Source organism: Oryctolagus cuniculus, chromosome 10 (genome assembly GCF_051225735.1).
Source record: "Oryctolagus cuniculus isolate XC-2025 breed Fujian yellow rabbit chromosome 10, ASM5122573v1, whole genome shotgun sequence".
NCBI classification, from domain to species: domain Eukaryota; kingdom Metazoa; phylum Chordata; class Mammalia; order Lagomorpha; family Leporidae; genus Oryctolagus; species Oryctolagus cuniculus.
The window spans coordinates 65,663,267-65,689,459 of NC_142876.1; the positions used below are offsets into that span (position 1 = coordinate 65,663,267).

The following is a 26,193-nucleotide window of genomic DNA, read 5'->3' on the forward strand; positions in this document are numbered from 1 at the left end:
TTTTTCATCATTTGAGAGGCAGAGGTAGGTAGATAGATAGATACATACATACATACATACATAGATCAATCCTATCTACTGGTTCACTCCCCAGTTTCTCAGTAACAGCCAAGACTGAGCCAGGAACTCCATCTGGGTCTCCCACATGGTGAGCAGGAACCCAGTTACTTGAACCACCACTGCTGCTTCTCAGAGTGCACATTAGCAGGAAGCTGGAATCAGGAGCAGAGCTGGGACTTGAACCCAGGCTCTCCATATAGGATATGGTCATCCCAGGCAGACATTTACAGGCCAAATGCCTGCCCCAACATCAGGCTTTCTTTTGGAGTCCCACAGTAAATCATGGGCAGAGTTGGGAGCCACTGCCTTCCAGAGAGAACAGTTACTGGGAAGCTAGGATTGCACGCAGTTACCCCAAGCAGTGGACTGAGCTGAGTCTGGAAGCAGAGCCGTGGGGCAAGGAAGCCTGGGACGATCTGCTATGCAGAGGGAAGAGCAGTTCAAGTTCAAGGCTTCCAGGTGGTTCCTGAAGACTGAGTGGTCATCACACTCATTCTGAAACCCTTCCAAAAACCACCCCTGTCCAGCAATGGAAATCAAGTAAAGGCACTGCGTTTCCAAGTTTCTCCAGATAACTTTAGAAATGCAAGTCAAGAAAAGGACATTTCATGTTAACATTATTTAATACTTAGTATATGCTTAATATAATATTTTAGCGATAATGTGATTTATACACAAGCACGGACTTATTCATTCAGTGAATTCACTGAGCTCCAGTTGCGTGCCAGGCATTCCCTGAGGCACTGAGGAAATAGCAGTAAACCAAGAGGGTCCTTTTCCCCGGCAGGGAGAATTGAACTAAGTGTTCTCAGGGTGTCCAGTGCTGGGGAAGGGTAAATGAGGAGTATTCTGGAAGTGCACAGGAGGGGTCCTAGCCTGGAATGTGTCCAGGAAGACGCCTCTTGGGCACTGACAGAGAGGCCCTACTTTCTGCAGACACACCGTGCAGGATGCTGGGATATACATACAGCATGTCTACCACAGCCATTGTCGCCAGAACTCTGTTCTGTGAAGGTCACCCCTGTTCCAGGGGTCACATTGACAAGATGATATTTGCACAAAGATGGGCTCTGTGCATTTTTTTCTTCCTTGTGAATAAGTAACAAGCTGTTAAGTACACAATGCCTGTGCCTCTGGGCAAGCTGGAAATGTGGTGATTGATGGAATCTGATGTTTATTTGTCCCCTCTGTAACCTTGGATTAAAGTCACTGAAATCTTCGGCCTCAACATCGGGAGAATGGCACGCACATACCAGGGGACACCGGTCAGGAGGGCTGGTGGAGCTTCGCAGGAGGGGGTTTGTGTGGCCCTGGCCCCAAAGGGATGAGACACAGAGACATCAGGAAACCAGGGAGGCTTTTAACAGGAGGATAAGAGTGTGATCTTAGCAGCACAGAAGAAGCGAGAAGTTTGTCACGGGAGGAATGGTAGGCGGCCTGGACAAGAGGAAGGAGAAGGAGGAATGAGGGGACTGACAGAGAGGACTCCCAGGTCATGCCATTAACACTCAGGGTGCAGTCCTCAGCAGAGGGGAGACTGCTCATAAAAATATTCAAAAGCTCCTTATGTTACTTCTGTGGCTTTGCTGTTTGCACACTGCCTGTGTGTACTTCAAGTCCAAGAAGCCTCAGATAGCCTTGAGAGGTGTCACTGCCATCAGTGTACAGATGCAGAAGACACTGGAACTGACAGGGGCTAAGTCATCTGTCCCAAATCACAAAGCCAGGTCAAAGGCTGAAGCGAATTATTTGACAATAAGCAAACTTATTATCTAAAATATTTGAGTTCCAAATCTAGGCATCTGAAATGTCAAAAATCTACAGTGAAATAGGGTTCTGGTCCTGAACCTGCCTAAACATGGGTGATGCTGCATATATCATGTGATTCCCTATACTTTTGATGGAGATATGTTTTTCTCACTCCCTTGCTTTTCTACTTGTCTTCTAAGATTTATCCTGGGGCCTGTATTGGGGTGCAATAGAGTAAGCCACAGCTTCCAATGCCAGCATCCCTATCAGAACTGGTTTGAGCCTCAGCTGCTCTGCTTCTAATCCAACACCCTGCTAATGTACCTGGAAAAGCAGTGGAAGATGGCCCAAGTGCTTGGACCCCTGCCACCCACATGGGAGACCTAGATGGAGTTCCTTGCTGCTGGCTTCAGCCTGGTCCAGTTGGGGAGTGAACCAGTAGATGGAAGATCTCTGTTTTGTGCTGTCTCTCTCTGTCACTCTTTCTTTTCTCTCTTTTTTTTAAGGCTAGCTTTTTAGTTATTTGAAAGGCAGAATGACAGGGAGAAGAGAGAGAGAGAGAGAGAAAGAGAGAGAAAGAGAGATCGTCCATCCACTGGTTTGCAACAGCCAGGGCTGAAGCCAGAAGCCAGGAACTTCATCTGCATGAATTCAGGGGCACAAGTGCTTAGGCCATCCTCTGCTGTGTTCCCAGCAGCATTAGGGAACTGGATGGGAAGTGGAGCAACTAGGACTGGAATTGGTGCTCCGTATGGAATGCTGGTGGTGTCACAGGCAGAAGTTTAACTCACTGTGCCACAAATGCCAATCCCTCTGCCTGTAAAGTAAAGAAATATTCTTAAGTAAATAAACATTTTCAACTGTTACATTTATATCCCTAAGTATACATGTGCATTAAATACAGCTTAGGTTTGTTTTTTAAATCTGAATTAAAATAAATTCGATACCAGTAGCGCCAGCATTTGGTAATATGTATTTTCCCCCTTTTATCTCCCATGCCATAGGAAAGAGATATTTTACTCAGATCCCAAGAGCTAAGGAAGTTGACGCCCAGTCATGTTCTGCCAGGAATTTTTATGTTCAGTGAGAAGAAGTACACTGCTTAAAACTTCTCTCTCAGTTTAGAAAGTCAGGCAGAAAAAAAAAATGGATTAATTTGACAGATGGCAAAGAATAAGAAAAATATTAGAAACAAGAAAAGGCCATTTTTCCTATAGAGGCTCATTTCACTCTATCTACCACTTCCCTGGGATATCTGCCAATTGTTAGCAAAGAGTAATGCTATCCATTTTTTTAAATCTCACTCTTGAGTATTATGGAGATAAATAGCTAATGATGGAGAAATAACTTTCTTTCACGGTAGTAGTTGAAGAAGGGTAGAAGGAGCACAAATGCAGATAACATTGGATGACATGAGAAGATCCAGCCACGAATGGAAAATGTGGGAATTCGAATAGGTGCACCTTTTTCTGCATCTGCACCAGGGTGCCCTGTCCATCCGTAAAAGTGAGGGGGCTGCATGTGGGAAGTAAGAGATTAATCTGCAAGCCCAGGAGTGTCCCAGCTGAAACTGACAAAGTGAAAACCAAAGTCTCTGTTCTGTGTTGCTGCAGGGCCAATGCAGGAGACCATCTATGACTTCTGGAGGATGGTGTGGCATGAAAACACTGCAAGCATAATCATGGTGACCAACCTCGTGGAGGTGGGAAGGGTAAGTGGGCCGTCCACCGCAAATGGCCCTTCTGTGTCGTGCGTAGTTGGGAGCAAAAAGTGAGGCACGAGCCAGGCTTTTGAAGTATTATGTGGACTCCAAAGCACACTCACTACTCCAGCCCCTCCTATTGCTCGCTGCACTTGCTTATAAATTATCAGTAAACATAGCTGGAACTGCTTTCATTTGTTGCGATAGCAACAGACAGGAAAGGCACTCAGATTTAAAAGCAGTTGTTATCTGGGTATATTGAGCACACAAAAATGCCTCCAAGCATGAATGCTTGTTGTTGGGTGTCAGAACTCAATGGGTGCTGCATCCCCTAACTCCGGAAAATCAGCTCTACCACCAGTGTGAGGCACTGCATTCGGTTCTCGCACTGGAATTCCAGCATCTTCTCTGGCTTACGTTGAACTGGCATGTACTTCAGTTTCCTAGCGTGTGCAGTAGAAGTCATGATCTTCTCTGAGGGTCTTGGATGAATTTCTCTGTAGTAACTATTTATGCTATTTTTTATTTAACCACAAAACTACTCTATATGGCTGTGGTCTCGGTAGTGGTATGCTGTAGGATTCTTTCAAGGTGAAATTTAAAAATGAGGAAGTATGCAGGGTGCAGTTGCCTTTTTGTGGGTTCCATTCCGTGGTTGTGCTCAACTCGGGAGACGAGAACATTATTCCTTGACATCGTGAGAATTAGCCTCAGCAGAGACAGCCTCGAGAGCAGCCAGAATGGAGAAATTGGGACAGAAACCATACAGGAGTGGTCTCTGGAGGTCTTTACTGTGCTGTTGCAATGAGGATACTCAGGAAGTGGGAGACACAATTCTAGCAAAACCTCAGAACCCTTCTAGAAACATCTAGAAACACTGGAGAAACATGCATACTACAGTGTCTGTATCCATAACCATGAGAGGTCTTCACAAAGTTCATGGAACATGTGCACCGGCGCCGCGGCTCACTAGGCTAATCTTCCGCCTTGCGGCGCCAGCACACCCAGTTCTAGTCCCAGTCGGCTCCTGCCTTCAGATCAGCGCGGTGCGCCAGCCGCAGCGCGCCGGCTGTGGCGGCCATTGGAGGGTGAACCAATGGAAAAGGAAGACCTTTCTCTCTGTCTCTCTCTCTCACTGTCCACTCTGCCTGTCAAAAACAAACAAACAAACAAACAAAAAAAAAAAAAAAACTATGCATGGGCTTCAAATTGTTCTGTACCAAAATTTATCTTCTAATGCCATTTTCCCACGGACTTTTTGAAGTGCTCTCATATATATTAGAAATGGTCAACCTCGCCCTGAGAAAGCAGAGAAAGCTACTGCAGACCAGCAATATAGAGAGGACCAGGCCTCCTGGAGAGCGTGCACCCTGAAACTGCCTTCAGGAGCCTGGGCAGGGGTGGCCTGTGTCCATTCTGGTGAAAAGTGGGGAGTCCCAGCAGTCACAACCTTGGATTGTGGGTTTTGGTTTTGTTTTGTTTTTTGTTTTGTTTTGTTTTGTTTTGTTTTTTGTTTTTGACAGGCAGAGTTTAAACAGTGAGAGAGAGAGACAGAGAGAAAGGTCTTCCTTCCATTGGTTCACCCCCCCGAATGGCCGCTACAGCCGGTGTGCTGCGCTGATCCGAAGCCAGGAGCCCGGCGCTTCTCCTGGTCTCCCATGCAGGTGGAGGGCCCAAGCACTTGGGCCATCCTCCACTGCACTACCGGGCCACAGCAGAGAGCTGGACTGGAAGAGGAGCAACCAGGACAGAACTGGTGCCCCAACCAGGACTAGAACCTGGGGTGCCAGCGCTGCAGGCAGAGGATTAGCCTAGTGAGCCATGGTGCCGGCTGGATTGTGGGTTTTAAAGCTGACTGTGGATAGGAGAGGATGCCTTGGAGCTGTGCAAGGCTGAGTTTGAACGGACACTGCCACCCAAAACCAAACCCTTTAAGGGCAGGCACTCGGGGAAAGCAGGGAGGGGTGGCAGTAGGGAGAGAGAAGAGCGCATCAGCCAGCCCTGGGAGCCGAACAGGGAGTGATGCTGACTTGACTCGGGATGTGGGTGAAAAAGCACATCTGGTGACTCATAGGGCAAAGTAAAATGCCTAATATAAATCGGTCAGAACTGTGACTCGTGAAGGGTCATATGCAGTCATCTCTTCGTCCACGGGTTCCTCATCTGCAGATTCGACCAATCGTGGATCAAAAATACTTGAAAAACATTCTATCTGGAGTGGAGCATGTACAAACCTTTCTTTCTTGTCATTAATCCCTAAGCAGTGTGTATAACATACCATTCTAGAGACCAGTCAGAGTATACGGGAGGGTGTGTAAAGGTTCTGTGCAAATACTGCGCCATTGTATTTAAGGGACCCGAGCTTCCTCCAATCCTAATATCCTCAGGAGTCCTGAACCAGTCCCCACATAACTGAAAGACAATTGCAGTAAACATGTAGGCTGCAAATAAAATTGAACTTAAAAGGAAGCATGTTCTCAAGAAAGACTAAGCATATAATTCAAGAAGGTAGATGAAAAATGGAATAAAAGCAAAGAAAGAAAAAGGGAAATAATAAATACACATGTATTAAATAAAAAGCAAAGAAACAAGAATTAAGATCAACAAAGGAAAAAACCACCCTTGTGAAAAAGCTAGGGAAATAGATCAGAAATAGAATCAGGAAAACCACATATATCCAGTATTAGGAAAGGATAGAGATTTCCTATCACCCAGAATAGTAGTAATAACAATAAATTTGATGCATTATGTGAGTTTATTGAAAAAAAGATCATCCAAACATGACTCAAAAAGAAACAAATTCTGAAAAAATAGTCATTATTTAAAAATTGAATTGTGATCCAACAAATTGCCTCACGAAAATACACCAGAACCAAACACTACCTAAAGATACTAATATTCAAGGAATGGATAGTTGACTTCGTACAAATTGCATGAGTACCTATGACTGTAAAAACTAAATTTTAGACCTCTTATAAAAACTCTCATGAAAGAACAGAAAAAGAAAGACTGTTCCCCCACTTTATTTTAAAAACCAATATAACCTTCATATCTGAACCAGACAAAGAATATAAGAAAAAGGAAAATTGCAGGTGCCTCAAATTTTAGCAGCAGTTGTTTGAAACAGCCCAGTTGTGTTTTATGTTCATTATTATTATTCTATGCTTTATTAAAGACAACACACATATATACCTGCCTCTCCGCTACCAACAGGCAGGGAGCTCAGGTCTTTTCTGTGCACAGACCTTGCTGTCTCCTAAGGTAGCCATATTTGTGAGAGCCCAGTTGTTGACCTGACACCTAAATAAGAAGCTGTGTCCTTAGTAGAGAAAGCCTCAATGATGTGAACTTGGGAGTGTGCTTGTCCATGCACATCAAAGCCTCCCTTCTTCATGAAACACCCAGGAATGGCTACAAATAAAGACCTAAATGCTTGCATAATCAAACTTTTAGAGGAGAGTATAGGAGCAAATGTTTATGACCTTTGTTCTTTTAAGGATGTTTCAAGAAACCCAAATCACTACACATTGTAAGAACAGTATCAGAAAATTTGGCTATATCAAAATGTAAATTTTTCTGTACAATAAAGACTGTACCAAGTCAACTGATAAGAGTGCAGGGGAGATATCCTACAGGACATTGTGTAACGCATAAAATCTTAGCAATATTTTATGTACTAAAGTTATAGAAACCATTTCTTTACATTTTGTCTCTGCCCAGAGCTCGGGGGGATCACATCTGAGCTGGCCCAGGGCCTGGTGCAGCAGGCCTGAAGGAGGGGGCTGAGGCTCCCCTGCCACCGACCTCTCTCTAAGAAGTGGGATGCAGTAGTGGCTGTGCATCTGATGCTTGGGCTGCCACAAGCTGGGAGCCCGAAACAACACACGTTTGCTTTCTCGCGGTTGTGGAGGCTGGGAAGTCCAGGTCAAGTGCAGCAGGATTCAGCTGCAGGGAGGGCTCCCTTCCTGGCTTTGAGGCAGCCACCTTCTCACTGTGACCTCACAGGGCGTGGAGAAACAAGCCCCTGGTGTGTCTTCTTAAAAGGACACTAAACCTGGTGGACCAGGGCCCTGTCTTTCTGACCTCATTCAACCTGAATTAGTTCTACAGAAGCCTGATCTCAGATTATCCTCACTCTTGGGGGTTAGAGCTTCAGCCTGAAGCCTATGAATTTTGAGGGTAAACAGGTATTCAGTCTATAACAACCTGCTGCATGTTTAAAGGTTATATGGGTTTCTGCATGTTTGGAACATTTCCTCCAATTCTGAGAAATCAAACAGGTATATATTATAATATTTACCCTTCCGCCAACAAACCCAACACCTGCAGTGGTGAATATAATTACCCAATTTTCATTTTCCCACCTTCTTTTACGAAAGCAGGGTGCTTGCTCATGATTGGTGTTTAGGGGGCAGCTGTCTCTTCTGACAGACAACCACAGAAGCTCCAGCCAATACAGTGCAGCTGAAGCAGTGAGCTGGTACCTGGGTTTCTTTGTTACCCATAAATCTAAGTCCATGGTCTTCCCATAACTCAAAATCACTTTTGGTCTAGGAGGCTTATTTTTAAGAAAATTCTTCCAAATCCTGACCAGGTTTGCAGGGATGTGGGCGTGCTTTGAAGGGGCCTCCCCCATTGCCGTCTGCCCCCTGCACTGGTGTGTCTGCAATTAGTAATGACATCTGTCCTCGAATGCCTGGCATGATTGGGGAGTTTTGACAGAAGGTCATGCCCCCTAGGGGAGCAGGCACACTCCCCTTGTTCCAGGCTGTTTCCCATTGTTAATCCTACACATTTGTTTAGCAACAACTTCCCCATTCTCCATGCTTAAAAACAACCACAACCACCCACCCAAGAAATCAAAATGGCATGGCTTTAAAGGCCAACAGCTACCTACTTAACATGTGTACCGCACATGGTGTGTCCTTCATGAATTAAGCATGAGCCAGGCGGATGCGTGTTTGTTTACACAGACTTGCTGCCGATTCATTAAGGGAGAGCTGGGGACCTGCATCGCCCCGCTTTGCCCTGAAGCACTCTGCATTAGGCGGCTTTAATTGCCGGTATCCGAGCCACTGGGAGGCCTTCCCTGTCGCTGCACCTGGTGCAAAAGACACAGACGCTGCACTTCCCTGCAGCGGGGTCCCCAGTACACCTGCCAGGACCTGTCATTATCTGAGACTTCCCTGTCACCACCGCACAGCTCCTTTCAGCCCATGTGTTCCAGGAAGGGACCCTAGTCGGTGTTCCTGGCACCTGCAGACAGCTGCACACCTGGCATTTAAATGGCGCTGGGATGTGTTGAGATTGTTTTCTCTGTTTAATGAACCCACCTGAGGGACATTTAGCTTCCGGTCCAGTCGCCTGTTTCCCAGGCATTCCCATTTACACCGTTTGTGTGGAAATTCGGAAACTCGGCTGTGGCACTGCACTAATCCATCTGCCAGAAGTCTTATAACCAAATCTGCAGGACTCCCAAAGGAGACGTTCGTGCCGGTAATTTACGCTAATGATTTCTAAACATATTTAGTCAGTTTTATGAAGACCTCATTAGAATGTGACTGTTTATTAAAAATCCAAATGAGGGCTCACGGTCATTTAGGAAAATTATTGTTGAGTCGCTCTGAATAGTTCTGAAAACAGATGAGAAAATGCTGTGAAGCTAAGTAAGAACCAGAGTCGTTTTCTCCAATCATAGTGGAGGATGCACAGAAACCTCCTAAATGGATGCCTCAAAGAACCTCATTTCCTCAGAGATGCTGGCCTAGAATTCCTTTCAGTTGTCACTAAAAGAATAATGGGAGGAAAATGTTCAGGATGAACACTAGACATCAGAATTAACTGTCTAATTCACATGCAAGGAAGGTATATTAAGATTCCAAGTGCCTGTGCCTCATGCAGAAAAGGACACCAGACCTGGAATCAATGGAAGGAGCAAGGTTGCCCCCCTTTACAGAAGGCTTACTAAATCTATTTGTTTGAAAGGCAGAGCAACAGAGACAGAGAGGGAGAGACACAGAGACAAAGACCAAACCGCCGGAGTCCTTCCATCCACTGGATCACTCCTTGTTTGTCCACAGCAGCCAGGTGAAGCCTGCAGCCAGGAACTCCATCCGGGTCTCCCACATTCGTGGCAGGGGCCCAAGTACTTGGGACATGATCTGCTGATTTTCCAAGCACATTGGGCAGTGAGCTGGAGAGGAAGTGGAGTGGCTGAGACTCAAACAGATGTTCAGAAATGGAATACCAGCATTGCAAGTAGAGGCTTAGCCACTACACCACAACACCGAGCCTTGCATTAACTTTTTTTTTAAGATGTATATATTTATTTGAAAGGCAGAGAAAGAGAAAGAGAAAGAGACTGTCCATCCACTGGTTCACTCCCCAGATGGCCGCAATGGCTGAAGCTGAGCTGATCCAAAGCCAGGAGCCAGGAGCTTCTTCTGGGTCTTCCACGCAGGTGTAGGGACCCAAGGATTTGGGACATCTGCCACATCTTTCCCAGGCCATAGCAGAGAGCTAGATCAGAAGTGGAGCAGTTGGGACTCTAACTGATGTCCATCTGGGATGCCAGCACTGCAAGTTTTTATAATTCATTTTTTTCAAGGGCTATCAAAGGGTGATAAAGACTGAATATGAACTATTTTTAAAGATTTATTTATTTATTTGAAAGAGTTACAGAGAGAGAGAGACAGAAACAGAGAAAGATCTTCCATCTGCTGTTTCACTCCCCAGATGGCAACAACAGCCAGGGCTGGCCCAGGCCAAAGTCAGGAGCCTGAAGCTTCTTCCAGGTCTCCCAAGAGGTTAGCAGAGGCCCAAGCACTTGGGTCATCTTCTGCTGCTTTTCCCGGGCCATTAGCAGGAAGCGGGATTGGAAGTGGAGCAGCTGGGACATGAACTGGCACCCATATGGGATGCCAGCATCACAAGCAGCAGCTTTACCCGCTATGCTACACTGCCAGCCCTTTAATATAAACTATTAACTCCAACGCATGTAAGTCAGAATGTGATGGTATTAACAAGCATGGTAATTCTGCCCAAGGAGGGTGGGCATTGTGCCACAGTGGGTTAAGCTGCCTCTTGGGACACACGCGTCCCATATCTGAGTGCCTGGGTTCAAGTCCTGTCTCTGCTTCTGATCCAGCTTCCTGCTAATGCCCTAGGAGGCAGCAGATAATGGCTCAAGTAATTGAGTTCCTATCATCCACGTTGGAGACCCAGATGGAACTCCTTCTCTTGGCTTGGGCCTGGCCCAGCCCCAGCTGTTTAGGGCACTGGGGAGGAGTGAGCCTCTCCCTCTCTCTGTCTTTTTCGCTCTCACCCCCTCCCCACCTTTCTAGCCCTTTAAAGTAAAAGTGTTTAATGTGTGTGTGTGTGTGTGTGTGTAAATTCTGCCTAAAGGGATGCAGGACTTCTTGGAGAACATGGTAGGGAACCAGACCTTAGTAGGGGGAAGGGTTTGAAATGGCAAGAAAGAGACAACAATAACCAAGGAACAAGGTGGAAAAGAGACCAAGGGAGACTGAGGAGGGTAGAACTCTGAGGCTGGGAGGCTGGATCAAGGCTCATGGGGCAGGGTCAGCAACACCTTTCCTGTGAGTAGTTGAAAGCAGAAGCAGAAAATGGCTGGTATTTTTGATTTTTTATTCCTTTTAATGGAAAGCATTGAGTTGGTAAATTGTATTTTCTAATTAGTGTTGTTAAAAAAACAATTTGGGTAACCATTAAAGAAAGGTTTAGAGGAGCCAGCATTATGGTGCAGCAGCTAAAGCCACTGCTTGTGATGCCTGCAGCCCATATCGGAATGCTGGTTCCAGCTTCCTGCTAGTGCACCTGCAAAGGCAGCAGATGATGACCCAAGAACTTGGGTCTCTGCCACCTGTGTAGGAAATTCAGATGAAGTTCTTGACTCTTGGCTCTTGTCTGGCCAAGTCCTGGCCATTGTGGCCATCTGGAGAGTAAGCCAGTGGGTGGAAGATCGGTTTCTCCCTCTCTCTCTGTCACCCTGCCTTTCAAATAAATATATTTTTTGGTTTGAATGAAAATAAACATATCTTTAATTCGTTTTTCCATGAAATTTTTCAAGTTCATAGTTTTTTTTCCTAAAGAAACCTTTTATTTAATGAGTACAAATTTCATAAGTACAATTTTAGGAATGTAGTGATTCTTCCTACGATACCTGCCCTCCCACCCCAACTCCTCCTCCCATTCCCATTCCTAGTCTCATTTTCCATTAAGATTACTTTTCAATTACCTTTATACACAGAAGACCAACTCTCTACTAAGTAAAGATTTCAACAATTTGCACACACACACAAAAACAAAAAAAAATTTCAACAATTTGCACACACACACATACACTGTTTGAGAACAAGTTTTACAGTTAATTCTCACAATACAACTCATTGAGGACAGAAATTCTGCATGGGAAGTGACCCCTATTGTTAATTTAACAATTAGCACTCTTATGTATGACATCAGTGATCACCTGAGGCTCTTGACATGAACTGTGAAGGCTATGGAAGCCTTTTGAATCCACCATTTCCATCAGTATTTAGACAAGGCCATAAGCAAAGTGGAAGTTCTCGCTTCCTTTCAGAGAAAAGTATATCCTTCTTTTATGGTCCCTTCTTTCCACTGGGTTCTCTCTCACAGAGATCCTTCATGTAGAACATTTTTTTGCCAGTGTCTTTCTTTCCATGCCTGAAATGCTCTCACAGACTTTTCAGCCAGACCAGAATGCCTTAAGGGCTGATTCTGAGTTCAGAGTGCTATTTAAAGCGATTGTCATTCAATGAGTCTGCTGTGTGGACTGCTTCCCATGTTGGAACATTCTCTCCTTTTTAATTCTATCTATTATTATTACCAGACATTTGATCTTATTTATATGCCCCCTTTAACACTTCATCCTATCTATATGATCACTTTAGCACTTAATATGGTCACTTTAACACTTAAGATGGCATTTTTACAACCCAGCTTAATGGGATTTTGGGTCCATGGCAAGTTTTTAAACTGTACTCTTAGAAGTAAGTCTGTAGGAATGTATGTAAAACTATACAGCCTTACAGTTATAAACTTCCTCCTCCCTCTCTTTTACCACTTTTATTTTTTACTGAGATCTATTTTCAGTTGACTTTATACACATAAACTCTATGTTAAGTAAAGAATTCAACAAATAGTATGAAGAAGAGAAAAAAAAAAACTGTTCCTCAGTCAAGACAAGGGCTGTTCAAGTCATTGCTTCTCAAAGTGTCAATTTTACTTCTACAGATTTCCTTTTAGGTGCTCTGTTAGTTCTCACAGATCAGGGAGAACATATGGTATTTGTCACTTTGGGACCAGCTTATTTCACAAAAGTATGATTTTTCCAGATTCATCCATTTTGTTACAAATGACTGAATTTCATTTTTTTACTGCTGTGTAGTATTCCATAGAGTACATATCCCATAATTCCTTTATCCAATCTTCCGTTGATGAGCATTTGGGCTGATTCCATGATTTAGCTATTGTGAATTGAGCTGCAATAAACATGGGGGTGCAGATAACTCTTTTAATTACTGATTTCATTTCCCTTGGGTAAATTCCCAGGAGGGGAATGGCTGGGTCATATTGTAGGTCTATATTCAGATTTCTGAGTTATCTCCATACTGTCTTCCATAATGGTTTTATCAGTTTACACTCCCTCCAACAGTGGATTAGGATACCTTTTTCCCCACATCCTTGCCAGCATTTGTTGTTTGTTGATTTCTGTATGGAAGAAGTTCATAGATGTTGATGGAGCAAAACAGGCATTCACAGCATCTGGTGCACACGGAAGCCCTCCTGCAGAGTCAGGCAAGAGCAGAAAACCAGGAAGTCTATGCCAAGTTTAACCTTGTCCAAGATCAAGAGGCTTCCATAGCCTTGGCAGCTCATGACAAGAGCCTCGGGTGATCACTGACGTCATAAATAAGAGTGCCAATTGTTAAATCAATAACAGGAGTCACTGTGCACTTGCTTCCCATGTAGGACCTCTGTCCTGAATGTGTTGTACTATGAGAATTAATGGTAAAACTAGTCTGCAAACAGGACTTTATACTTTGTGTGTCTGTGTGGGTGCAAACTGTTGAAATCTTTACTTAGTAGAGTTGATACTATAAAGATAATTAAAAATAAACGTTAATGAAGAATGCGATGAGAGAGGGTGTAGGAGGTGGGTTGGTTTGGGGGTGGGAGGCCAGGTATGGGGGAGAAGAACCACTATAAACCAAAAGTTGTACTTATGAAATTTATATTTATTAAATAAAACCTTTCTATTAAAAAAAACTTGTCCAAGGCTTAGCTATAAAGGAAAGAGAGGGGGAAAAACAGGACTATAAACTGGGGACTTTTGCAATCAGAGGATATCTGTGAGGTGGAAGACCTTTGAAAATTTTCACATTAAGGAAAATAATCAGGGCAAAGGGCGAGATTGAAAATCTTGCCAGGTGGAAGCCCTTGAAACGCGTTTGCCAAGGAGGCCGGACGGAAGGGAGCTGGAGCACTTTACGAGGGATGACAGCTTTTCCTGTGAGCCTGCGGCCTGGTGGCAGGTGTGGACACACTGAAATAGATGTAAACAAGACGTAAGCCACAGTCTTGGGATGGCAGCCTCTCCTGAGAACATCAGCTTTCCTGGTGATGAAAGGGGCCAGGCCCTGGGCTGAGGGACTGGAGGAAGTTGGGGGCAGAGCTACTTTAGAGAGGCAAGGGCTGGCCTACTCTTCTCACGCAGAGGAGAGGTGGGAAACAGGAAGACTCCGGTGGATGCAGCAGCTCGCAGGGGCCTGGAATCATCCCAGAACCAGGGTGGGAGGGACTGGGACTCCGAGGTGGGCTGGGTACTCTGAGTGTTACAGGTGAGTCAGTCCTTACTTCTAAGCTTCAGTCCTTGATGATGAAGGGAGATGGACCAAATGAGCCCTGAAATCCCATGTTTATATGTAGAATATTTTTCTGTGTGTTCTTTACATGTTGGTTTAGAGTTCCATTTGAGAAACGATTGAGTCTGCAGCCAGATGTGTGATAATCCACACGGCTCCCAGACCCACAGCACTTAGCATTGCCGGCTCTGAGAACCGGCAATGGGAGAAAAGGACTGAGTTCAGATTTTAAAGAGAATGGTTCAGTACAAAGACGTGAGACCTGTCCTGCCCTTAAAAACAGCCATTCTCCCATGTTTCTTCTGCACCATTATACACCAGTTTGGTAGAAGATATGGAACAGAGTGTCACAGTATTTAGGTACCAATGAGACAAATTCTGTCAGTGAATGATCTGTATCTTACTTTATGCAGAATATAAAAGATGTCCATTCTCTTTTAAAATTTGTAGAACTTTGAGCAAATGGTCTACCTGACTGTGGTAAACTATGGTTTTGAGCAGACACATTCTTTTCCAAGTTCTTAAATCCTTACAACAATCTGCTAATTCATCAACTGGCACAGCAAATCAATGCTACCCTGCCAACACATTTCCGTCTCATTACCACGTGAGCAGCCGTAGCGCACCTGTTTCCTGCACACAATAGGAGAGGAGCACTCCTGAGACCATTTAATAAAGCAATCTCCATCCATGACACTGTGCTCCTTATAACCCCAGCTGTCAAATGTGGTCTCCTTGTTCGCAAAAAGTATTTTACCCAAAATGTTTAACAATACAGATTCAACACTTCATATCCTTCAGCCCAATTTGAATAGCAAGTTCATTTCATTGAAAGGTAAACTGTGGCATAAAGGAAATACAAAACCATATGCAATTGTAAAACAAATTCATTTAACTAACCATTCATTGATAACTAAATTGGGTAGTGATTTTGAAAAATGTGAGATTAAAGAAAACACAGGGTCTCAGACTAAAGCAAGAAGAAAATCACATAACTTTAGTCTTATTAAAGGCTTTTTTGAGATTTTAAGTTAAATTACCAAGCACTGTATTTTAAAACTCAAAAGAGGTTCTTTATATAAAATTGTCTGGAATGCTAACCCAAACTCTGTAAACTGTATTTTGATAGTATTCCTACAAATAAATATGCCCATCAATATAAATTTCTGTATATTTACATATACACACAGGTACACATTTTTGTTAAAGACTAGCTATTCCATTCCATCACATTTGTAACCAGACTAGGTCTCTTTCACAGCATTAGTATTCCCCACACCTGATAAAAGGGTCTTTCCAAATGTGCACAGGTGTGTGCACACACACAGACACCTCTGTTCACACATCCTTGCCTCCAGTTCAGAAGCACTCTGCATTCTGCCGGGAACAGCAGAGTGCTCTTTTCTTCCAAGTGCAGGCCTTTGTCTCTTTTGCTGGATTCTGGATGAGCTGTCACAGTGAATTAATGAACTTCCCGTGGGGAAGCCAGGATCAGCCTCCTATCTTTTTCTCCACCTCCTATGTCTCTTCCATTGTCAGTGTTAGAAACCTAACCCCCGCCCCCATGGAGTCTCTGTTCATCCCTCCTGCTGGTTCTTCTCCCCGGATGCATGCAGTGTGCAGGGACAGTCCTGCGCCGCATAATGACTTTCAGTCAACGATAGATCCCATCTGTGAGTGACAGTGGCCCCAAGATTATTAGGGAGCTGGAAAATTCCTGTCACGTAGTCGTCTTACTTTCCCCTGTTCAGATATGTTTAGGTACACAAATGCCATTGCATTACAGTTGTCTGCAACAGTCAGCCCAGTAACCCACCGTAGAGGTTTTTAGCCTAGCAGCAGCGGGCTATTCCATATGGCCTGCGTGTGTGGGAGGCTGGACCATCCGGGTGTGTGAATGTACTCCATATGATGTTCACACGATGAAACTGCCCAGCAGTGCTTTTCTCAGACTGCGTCTGCATTGCCAAGTGACACATGACCCTGTAAGGTAACCTCTAACAGGTGGTAGGTAAAAGCCCTGAAACACTGACAGTCCAATTAGGCAGCCATTACATACAGCTGGCTGCGAAGGAGCAAAACACCTCCAGCGACCCCCGATGGCTTCCCCTGTGGGACCACAGGCTTCTGTGAGCAAAGGCTGGGGGATTTCCTCTGTGAACCCCAAAAGGCTTGACAAAGAAAAGGGCTCTGAATATGTTGGGAGACACGGATGAACAATTACAGAGGGACAAGTAAGCTGGTGCAAAATAACCTATTTTGTAAAACAGAAACTGCCATTTGCTGCTCTCTTTCCCCTTAGTTTCTTTTGAGACAGCAGACCTGGATCTCAGGTCAAACCCACATATTAGTGCACTACAGAAATTCATGGAAAGTAGAATTAAAAGATGTGCAAAGCGTTTTTGAAATCCATGTGCATTTTCTAGAAACTTTCTGAAGACCCCTTCTCTGCATGGATTTCAAGAATTTCTGCAGCAAAAATAAACTTGTCTTTTAATTCCACTTTCCACCAATGTTTTGAAATCCCTTCTTGTAATATATTCATTATGGATGGGACTGAAGATCACAATAGGTCTATTGGATATGACAGAAATATATCTACACTTAGCTTCCCTGATGAACTCTTTTGTAGTAAGTTCTTGGTAATTTGGCCTAATGCATTATGTCCCTTCAAAAGAAAGCAAAAGTCATTTTTTCTCAGCTATCGATGAATTACAAATCAGGCTTTGCAGATGATTCTTGATGTGCTATAAGTCATCTGATGCTTTTGTGTCAGCCCTCTCTCGCGTTGCCTCGGTGGCAGGATATTGCAGCATCAAAGCAAATTTGCAGGTCTGAATAACAAGTATTTTTCTGAACTCGGTCTGCTGGCTCCCCAGGTAACTGTGAACTGTGTGCAGATCAGCTCTTCAAGGACCTTGAGCTGAGCCCATGGGCCGCTTGTGATGTGCACCTGCTTCCCTGGTCACCATTGTCAAGCTCTGTCACTTGCCCTCAGCAGACACTCTTGCTGCCTGGTCACAGCTGACCAGACCTGGAAAATCCTCACTTAAATCCACGTCTAGGCATCTTGTCTACTGGATGTTTTCCTGGCCTGGGCTTGGATCTTCCATTGCCTCGCTCTGCTACCTCTAACTTTGCCGCAGTCTTAGAGGTGCATGTAGGCAATCGTATGTCTTCATGTCTATAAAGCATCTGAGATGGTGGGAAGCTTGTGTGTGCAGCAGATGGACAAAAGCACCGAGGACACACACGTCACAGCCTGAGAGCTTTTATAGCACAGCCCCAGCCACACTCCTACCTGCTTCGGCAGGTGCACAGCTGTAGTTTCTTGGCACTGTCAATGGACACACAATATGGGATGATCTCAAAGCTGCCACGGCCCTCCTCCCCTGTTCTGCTCCCATGAATGCTTGGAAATTGGTTTTTCCCTCACTTTTCGCACTGCAGGTATATCCTATTCTTGTATAATTGGCTGAAAGCAGTAACTTGTGGCCTTTCTTGGATGCAGGGTTCTTTTTTCCACTTCTCTGCTTTCCCAATCAGCTCACTAAATCTTCTGAGCCTTGCTCCACCTTTCCCTGAGAGTCTGGGGTCATCTGACGAAAGAAACACCTGAGCAAATGTTGGGGCCTCCCAGGAGAATGGGACCACAAGAGGCAGAATAATCCAATGAGCAGTTTTGTAGCCATGAGTCACACAACCATGTCTTGTTCCTCTCGGCATCCCCAGGAATGCCTGCACAGGGTCTGCTCATCGTGGGCTTTGGGGGCTGACTGAGCAGCTGGGAAGACAATGTGGACACCACAGCCCTGAGCTCAGATACAGTCTGCACAGCCACAGTGTTGACATGTTGCTCTCTTCAATCTCTCTCAGCTTCACATGATGCGTTTATAAATAAAGGTGATAATAATAATCCCACACAATTAGTATGGAGTGCATATAATCAGATAATCCTATGCGTTAGAATAATTCTCCCTGCTGCGTGATCTCATATCCCCTTCAGCACAGGAAACTTAGGGCCAGGAGGGTTCTGACTGGCATAAGGTCATAGCTGTAAACTCTGACCCTGAAGATTGACTATTGGAGAAAATGTGCTTTTTTTTTCCTGAAGCAGATGTATCACTTGACACTCTCAGAAATGTCCCCACTGATGTACCTCTGGCATGTGTCTATATTTTGAGGATACTGTGATTGCTCAAAATATTCCTGAAACTCTAAGGTTAGATTGATCACTGGAGTATGTGGTATTCTTTTCAGTTCTTTGTAATGCCCTGAATAGTGACAAATCCCTCCTAGGCAGGACTTTAGTGTTGGGAACAGCTGAATCAAAGCTGAATCACTTGAATAAGGTGGGGAACCAGCAGTCTCAATTAGTGTCTCTTCAAAGTCGGCTGCTGGTCCACCGATGCTGCTTTCTGATTAAGTTTTCATCCAAACGAGGTCTGCGAGGAAAGTAATAGGACGTTTCTGATGGGGCTGTAAAATGGTCCTTTAAATTCCACAAGAGGCATCCGGCTGCATGCGCCTCAACAGCTGATGGAAACAAGCGTACGGACAGGATGCGACCTTGTGCTTATTGTGTGCCCATTAAGGAGTAATTGAGAAACCCCAAAGAAAGCCAGGCAGGGGAGGGAGAGGCACACACAAGAAGGATTGACTTACATTATGAAGTTATTTTTCCAAACTCAAACTACACAATCTCCATAAATTTTTGATTTAGTGCCAGTTTTGAAATAGTTTTCAAGAATGTGCCCAATGGAGATCCCCGCCGTAGCCAAATAAAACAGGCCTAGAAACAAGGAAGGTTTTCATAAGCCAGATCCTTACACAAAACTTTTGTGTGTGTATGTATGAATATATATATTCATATATATGTGTGTGTATACATGAACATATATGTATTCATGTATCTTATTTCACCACCACACCCTCCCAAAGGAAGCAATGATATTATGCCACCTTATGCAGGAAAAACTGAGGCTCAGAGAGTCTGAATCCCTTGCCGCAGTAGCACAAGTTAGACAGACAAAGTCAAAGGCAAGTCCATCAAATCCATCACACTGAGACGAAAGCAATCTGTATTTTCAGGATATTTGAATGAGTGAATATTTTTATTCCTCTGCTTAAAAACCTCTGTTTCAAAAATTTTATTTTTGGGTACAATGATTGTGTTCTTTGGAAACCAAGCTGGCACTTGCTCCTGGCCAGGGCTTTGCGTGGTGATGGGTTTTTGTACCAGTATCTCCATCAAAGCTGTATGCAGCAGCAGGCCCTTAAACACAGCTATTAATAGAAGTGCTGTCACTTCAGTCTGTTTGGATGTCTATCCCCCACCCCACCCCACAAAAAAAAAAAAAAAGTCAGTTGAAAACTCTTGACAAATCAAAGCTTACAGCTGCCTTTTTCTTTCTCTGCCCTTCTATCCCCTTTGAAGTTGGGCTTATTAGATCATACTTCAGTTGGTGCACCCAGTCCAAGAACTGTCCTTTCCATTTCTTAATCCTGGGTTTCTCAGTGAAGTGAGCTGTGTACCCATACACAGTACACAGAAACAGACCTTCAGGGGGCCCGTGTGGTGGCATAGCAGGTAAAGCTGCTGCCTGCAGTGCCGGCATCCCATATGATCCTGCTCTCTGCTATAGCCTGGGAAAGCAGTGGAAGATGGCCCAAGTCCTTGGGTCCCTGCACCCACGTGGGAGACCTGGAAGAAGCTCCTGGCTCCTGGCTTTGGATCGTTGCAGCTCCGGCCATTGTGGCCGTCTGGGGAGTGAACCAGCAGATGAAAGACCCCTCTCTGTGTCTCTCCTTCTCTATCTCTGTAACTCTGCCTCTCATAATGGAATGAACCAAAGCCTTCACCAACCAGGTGGTCAACCAAATGCTGCTACAGGGATATACTTGGCTCCCCACCCAGGAGACAGCAGCTTGAAACAATGCCCCAAAGCAGCAGGGAGTACCTTGTCACCCCATGTCAGCAGGAAGTAGCTCTAAAGACAGATCATGTCCCTCTACCCCTCCTGGACTTTTGGGGCTGATGTAATCCCATATACGCTTACTTTATAAAAAAACAAGAGGGAAATGTTAGTAAAATGGGACAGTCTTATCTATGGTATGGTCTACACCCCGGACACCATTCTACGCTCTAGCCCCCACCACCATTGCTGGAAGCCAGGTGGCCACATGGCCCAACCACCTGTGTCTGCTCCGCCCCCATCCTAATGGGATTCGCTGCTCCTACTTCCCTGCCCACCCCCCTCCCCAGGCAAAGTTTTAAGAGGACTTGTCCCTGAACCCATGGCTCTCTCTCTCCCTCTGTCTCTTGATTGCTCTCTTACACTCTCCTCCTCCCTATTTTCCTTCTTTGCCCGTTCTCTCTGGTTTCCCCCAATAAACCCTTTCTGTTAAAAAAAAAATAAAAATTAATTAATTAATTAATTTTAAAAAGAAGAAGAAAGAAAATAAATAGATCTTCAGTCCAGCTTCAGGCTGCTTCCTGCTGCACGGAAGAATTGATGAGATGAGAGGCACCAACAGAAATTAGCCACCTAATGAGGGTTGCATAGTGTGCATTCTATTCTTCCTGCTTTACCCCCATCTCTCTTCTGTTCCCCAAGTGGCAAGGCAGCTAAACTGGCTTCAAGACTTCCTATTTGGTACCCATTCCAGAAGTGGAAACACTCCAGCAAGATAGAAGAAGGCATCACACCGCTGCTACAGAGTTGTGCAGCACGAGTCAGAGCCTGGCCTCCACCCCTCCTCCACCGCCATCAAGAGTATTACCTTGTGGAGCCGCTGGGCCTGCTGCCTTCTGATTCTACCTTTTAGAGCAGGAAGAAGCAGAGACCTACCCTGGCCCTTGCAGGTCACTGGCCCTCCCTGGGCTGCCAGGCGAGGCCACAGCTTGAGAATGCAGCCGTTCAGTGCCTGGGATTCAGAGCAGGAAGGGCACTGTGCATACAGTTGCAATGACCTTGAAAATGCAGGTCAGTTCCTCACCGCTGTATTTTATTTGAATCTCCTCCTCCAAAACACAGACAGTAATTCCTAATTTCTGCCGGGCCAGGGGGTAAAGCAAGCCACACAGATGGAAGGAAGGACAAGCCAGCCTCTCTCAGGTCATTCCAATGCCTGGAATAAGTCGTGGGGAAACAGGGAGCCGGGGGGGCCAGGATTCCTTTTGTTTTCCCTCCACCATCATAAACAGGCATAAACTGACAGAGCACAGCACATCCCTCCTCCTTTTCCAAAAATACTGCTTTCCCTCACCAAGCTCTTGGTGGGCTGCTTGCCCTCGGTACTCCTGTAACCCCTCAACACAGTATGGACCACTGAATTATCCCGTAACAAGAATTAACATTTTTTTGAGCACTTACAATGAACCATGCACTTGGCCAAATGCTTTCATTGCATCCTGTCACTTCATCCAGTGGTTCCCAAACTTTGGAATCTCCTGGGGCGTTTCATCGAACTGCTGACACCTCTGTTCCACCCTAAAACATTTAATCAGCCTGGAATGTAGCCTGGGCTTTGGAATTTATTAAGCCTGACCCACTACATAATGTTCACATGCAGGTAGATTTGGGAAGCACTGACTTACTCTTAGGGCACTCTGATAGGAACCGTAACCTTGACAGATGAAGCACCTGAGACACAGCCAACAAAATGACTTTTCCAGACGCAGACAGCACTCTGGCCATCCAGATGCTGCAGTCAGCTTGTGTGGTCTAAATCCCAGATGCTCAGGCTGTGGACCACAGACCAGCAACACCTGAGAGCTTGTTCAGAATACAAATTCTCAGGTCCCAAACATTCAGATCTCTAAGAAACCTTGATGGGGGCCGGTGCTGTGGCGCAGCAGGTAGAGCCGCTGCCTGCAGTACCAGTATCCCATATGGGTGCCAGATCAAGTCCCAACTGCTCCTCTTCCTATCTAGCTCTCTACTATAGCCTGGGAAAACAGTAGAAGATGGCCCAAGTGCTTGGGCCCCTGGACCCACATGGGAGACCCCAAGGAGGCTCCTGGCTTCTGGCTTCAGATCAGCTCAGCTCCAGCTGTTGCAGCCAACTGGGGAGTGAACCAGCGGATGGAAGTACACTCTCTCTCTCTCTCTCTCTCTCTCTCTTTCCTTCTCTCTGTATAACTGTGACTTTCAAATAAGTAAATAAATCTTAAAAAAAAAAAAAAGGAAGAAACCCTGATGCCTGCTGGAGTTTGAGAACCGCTGCTGTGGCTCTCATCTCAGTCAAGTGCACCCTCCCCAGGGAGCTCTGGCTCCAGCCTTTAACAATCCCGACTTGAATGTACATGGGCCTCGTCTGGGCTGCTGGTTAAAAGTCATTCACCGGGCAGCTGTTTTTGTTGCACTGCTTTCTGTGTTGTTTCATGTTTGTGAATGTGAAAGCCAATAACCATAGCCCCTCTGGGGCAGGGACCGCACCATCTACCCCTGCAGCCCTCCACCCAGTCATGAGTAGGCAGCAGGGCTCAGAACTGTTTGCTTGATTGATGGCCGGATGGAACTAGCGCTAGGGCACCAAGGTAATTAGACAGTCCCGTTGGGCCCTTGCTTTCTGGGCTGGAGGCTATTGCTTTAGGAGATGAGGATGCATGGGAGGCACAGGCTCTCCTAGAAGCTGTGCAGGTAGCACTGGGCTGCAGGAGGCAGCTGAACCTGACAGGTGCCAAGCCCAGAAGCATCGGTTCTATTGTTCTGCTGTTCGGGGCTCCAACAGATGCCCCAAAAGCAAGGGTTTCAGCCTCTCTGTGCACAGACCTCAGAGGACAGGAGACAACCACAAGGCTGGACTCTGCAGACATGGGAAGCCTTCAGCCAGAGAGAAAAAGCACAGTTCTTCTCTTCTGTTTCCTTTAAAAAAAAAAAAAGGCAAAATAATAAATTGACACCAGTCCAAGCAGTTAAAAAGATGCTAAAAGGAACTCAATTTCGAAGGGTTTTTTAGTAGGCTGAAAACAGATGTGACAAACCATTTCAGGATATTCTGGGAAATGAAATGGGGAGGACCGGATGCGAAATGGCTCGTCCGCCTCTTCTGGACCCGCCCCGCCAGGTGCTTCTGCCCGGAAGGCGGCCCTGCCCCGCACACGTTCTGGAAGGAAGCACCCCACGCTTCCTTTCAAGCAATTACAGCCTCATCCGGAGGCATCCGGGCGGGCGGCGCGGACTCAGCACGGAGCCAAGCGGTGCACAGTAGACCACGTTCGCGCTGTTGCTGCGCCGCGCCCCGCGCCGCGCCGAGCCGGGAGCGCGACTGCACCTGTCAGCCCTGAGCCTGGCTCAAATTAAAACCCAGGGCTCTGGGCTGCATCCGGAGAGCGGGCGGGCTTTTCGGAGAACGGGCGGAGCCGGCCTCAGAGGGGTCAGGCAGGCTCAGATTTCTGATGGAGCCCTAACAAGCCAAGGGAATTGGAAGCGCATCCCTCAGGAAGAAGAGTTGCAAAGATAAACTCTGAGCCTTTGGTACATGGCGGGGATTTGGTTTCCCTGATTCCGAGGTGTTGAAGGCCCTCACATCTATATTTATTGAAAATTAGGAGGGTGAAAAGGATAAAATGTCTAAAATAAGTGACATACCAAATGCCATATACCCATTGCATCCTGTTAATAAACTCATCTTACTGGATAAGATATATCTAGATAAGGTATTTTTTAAACTAGGTAACCCATAACCAGTATAACATAGGTAGCAGGTATGGGTGTGATTTTTTGTTCAGGAGTAATTTTTAGAGAAACACATGAATTTTTAATTGTTTATTCATTCATCAATAATTACTTCATTCTTAAAGTGTGCATGCATATTGAATTTGTAGTTTTATATCTACTACCTTCTGCTTTCCTAATGGAAGTCACTGAAAGGTAAAAGCAAGTCTCCCAATTACAGAGGAGATTCCAGCATGTTCCATATAAGCATGTTTGTTCATTAACATTTTGAAAGTCGAGGGCTTAACAGTCTATACGTAAAATTATGGTTACTGTCAAATTAGACATCTCCAAAATATACATGATCTACTCAGGCACACTTTTTTATTTTTTAATTTATATTTTAAGGAATACAAATTTCATAAGTACAACTTTAGGAATAGTTATTCTTCCCACCATACCTTCCCTCCCACCTGCATCCCCACCCCTCCTCCTCCTCCCTCTCCCCTTGCCAGTCCCATTCTCCATTAAGATTCATTTTCAATTAACTTTGTACACTAAAGACCAACTCTATACTAAGTAAAGATTTCAACAATTTGCACGCATGCACACACACATACACACACAGAACTAGTTTTACATTTAACTCTCATGTAAATGAGTTTTACATACAACTCATTGAGGACAGAGGTTAGTGCACAGTGACGTTCTTATGTATGATGTCAGTGAGCACCTGAGGCTCTTGACATGAGCTGCCTAGGCTGTGGAAGTCTTTTGACTTCCATCAGTATTTGGACAAGGCCGTAGCAAAGTAGAAGTTCTCTCCTCCTTTAGAGAAAAGTACATCCTTCTTTGATGATCCCTTCTTTCCACTGAGGTCTCAGTCACAGAGATCCTTTATGTAGAACTTTTTTTCCCACAGTGTCTTGGCCTTCCATGCCTGAAATGCTCTTACAGGCTTTTCAGCCAGACAGGAAGCCTAAAGGGCTGATTCTGAGGTCAGAGTGTTACTTAAAGCAATTGTCAGACACACTTTACCCACTGGAAAGGAGAAATTAGAGATATCTTACTCCTTATTTTAGAGACAGCACAGATATCCATGATGTCAAGTTCTGAGATCATCTAAATAGAACCTTTATAATGTCACAGGTAATGTTACTATGATGGAAAAAAAAAATCCCCAACAGAGACCAAAAGCTTAATGAAGGCAGCCACCATCTTTATTTTACACTCCTCTGAATCTCCAGCTTCCAACTCCCAGCCCATCTAGTTCACATTTTGCCAACTAATGGCAATGAGGCTTACCTGGAACTGCATAGAATTGACTGCCCAAAAGTTTCATAAGGAAGCAACCAAAAGAAAGACACTGCAAACAGAGTACCATGATCTTTCCCAGTCTGGAATTTTCCCTCCTACACTAATTTCCTTTCTCCATGAAATTCAGTTTTTTTTTTTATTTTTGTTTATTTTTTATTTTTATTTTTTGACAGGCAGAGTAGACAGTGAGAGAGACAGAGAGAAAGGTCTTCCTTTGCCGTTGGTTCACCCTCCAATAGCCACTGCGACAGGTGCACCGCGCTGATCCGATGGCAGGAGCCAGGTACTTATCCTGGTCTCCCATGGGGTGCAGGTCCCAAGCACTTGGGCCATCCTCCACTGCCTTCCCGGGCCACAGCAGAGAGCTGGCCTGGAAGAGGGGCAACCGGGACAGAATCTGGCGCCCCTACCGGGACTAGAACCCGGTGTGCTGGCGCCACAAGGCGGAGGATTAGCCTAGTGAGCCGCGGCGCCAGCTGGAAATTCAGTTCTTCATGTACCATATGGTGCGTATGTATTTGTTGTGTATGGAACACAATGACCAGGTATAGCAGTGTTTGTAGGAAGAAGCAAAACAACACCTTTCTACATGCTCACTAGCAATGAGCAAGTATCTGGCTTCGTAAGAATGGAGTCATCCTAGCTTTGGAACAAGCATGTTTTGCCAGAGCCATCAAAGAATTCACATCTGTGAAGGAAAGACTTTGGATGGTGGTGAGGGGGTGGCATTTGAGACAGTATTTTCAAGAATGGAAGAACTCTTCAACTGAGAAGAAATGGATGGTTGGGAGGAGAA

The 26,193-nt window shown here is 45.2% G+C and overlaps 1 protein-coding gene across 11 annotated transcripts in view; it reads left to right on the top strand.

The window, feature by feature from the left end:
- Positions 1 to 26,193, top strand: part of PTPRM (protein tyrosine phosphatase receptor type M) — an 884,286-nt gene that overhangs the window by 815,053 nt on the left and 43,040 nt on the right. For all 11 annotated transcript variants that reach the window (XM_089305318.1, XM_008261054.5, XM_089305319.1 and 8 more), the window contains one exon: positions 3,423 to 3,520. In XM_089305318.1, coding sequence (XP_089161444.1) covers positions 3,423 to 3,520 — 98 coding nt within the window. The remainder of the gene's footprint in view (positions 1 to 3,422; positions 3,521 to 26,193) is intronic.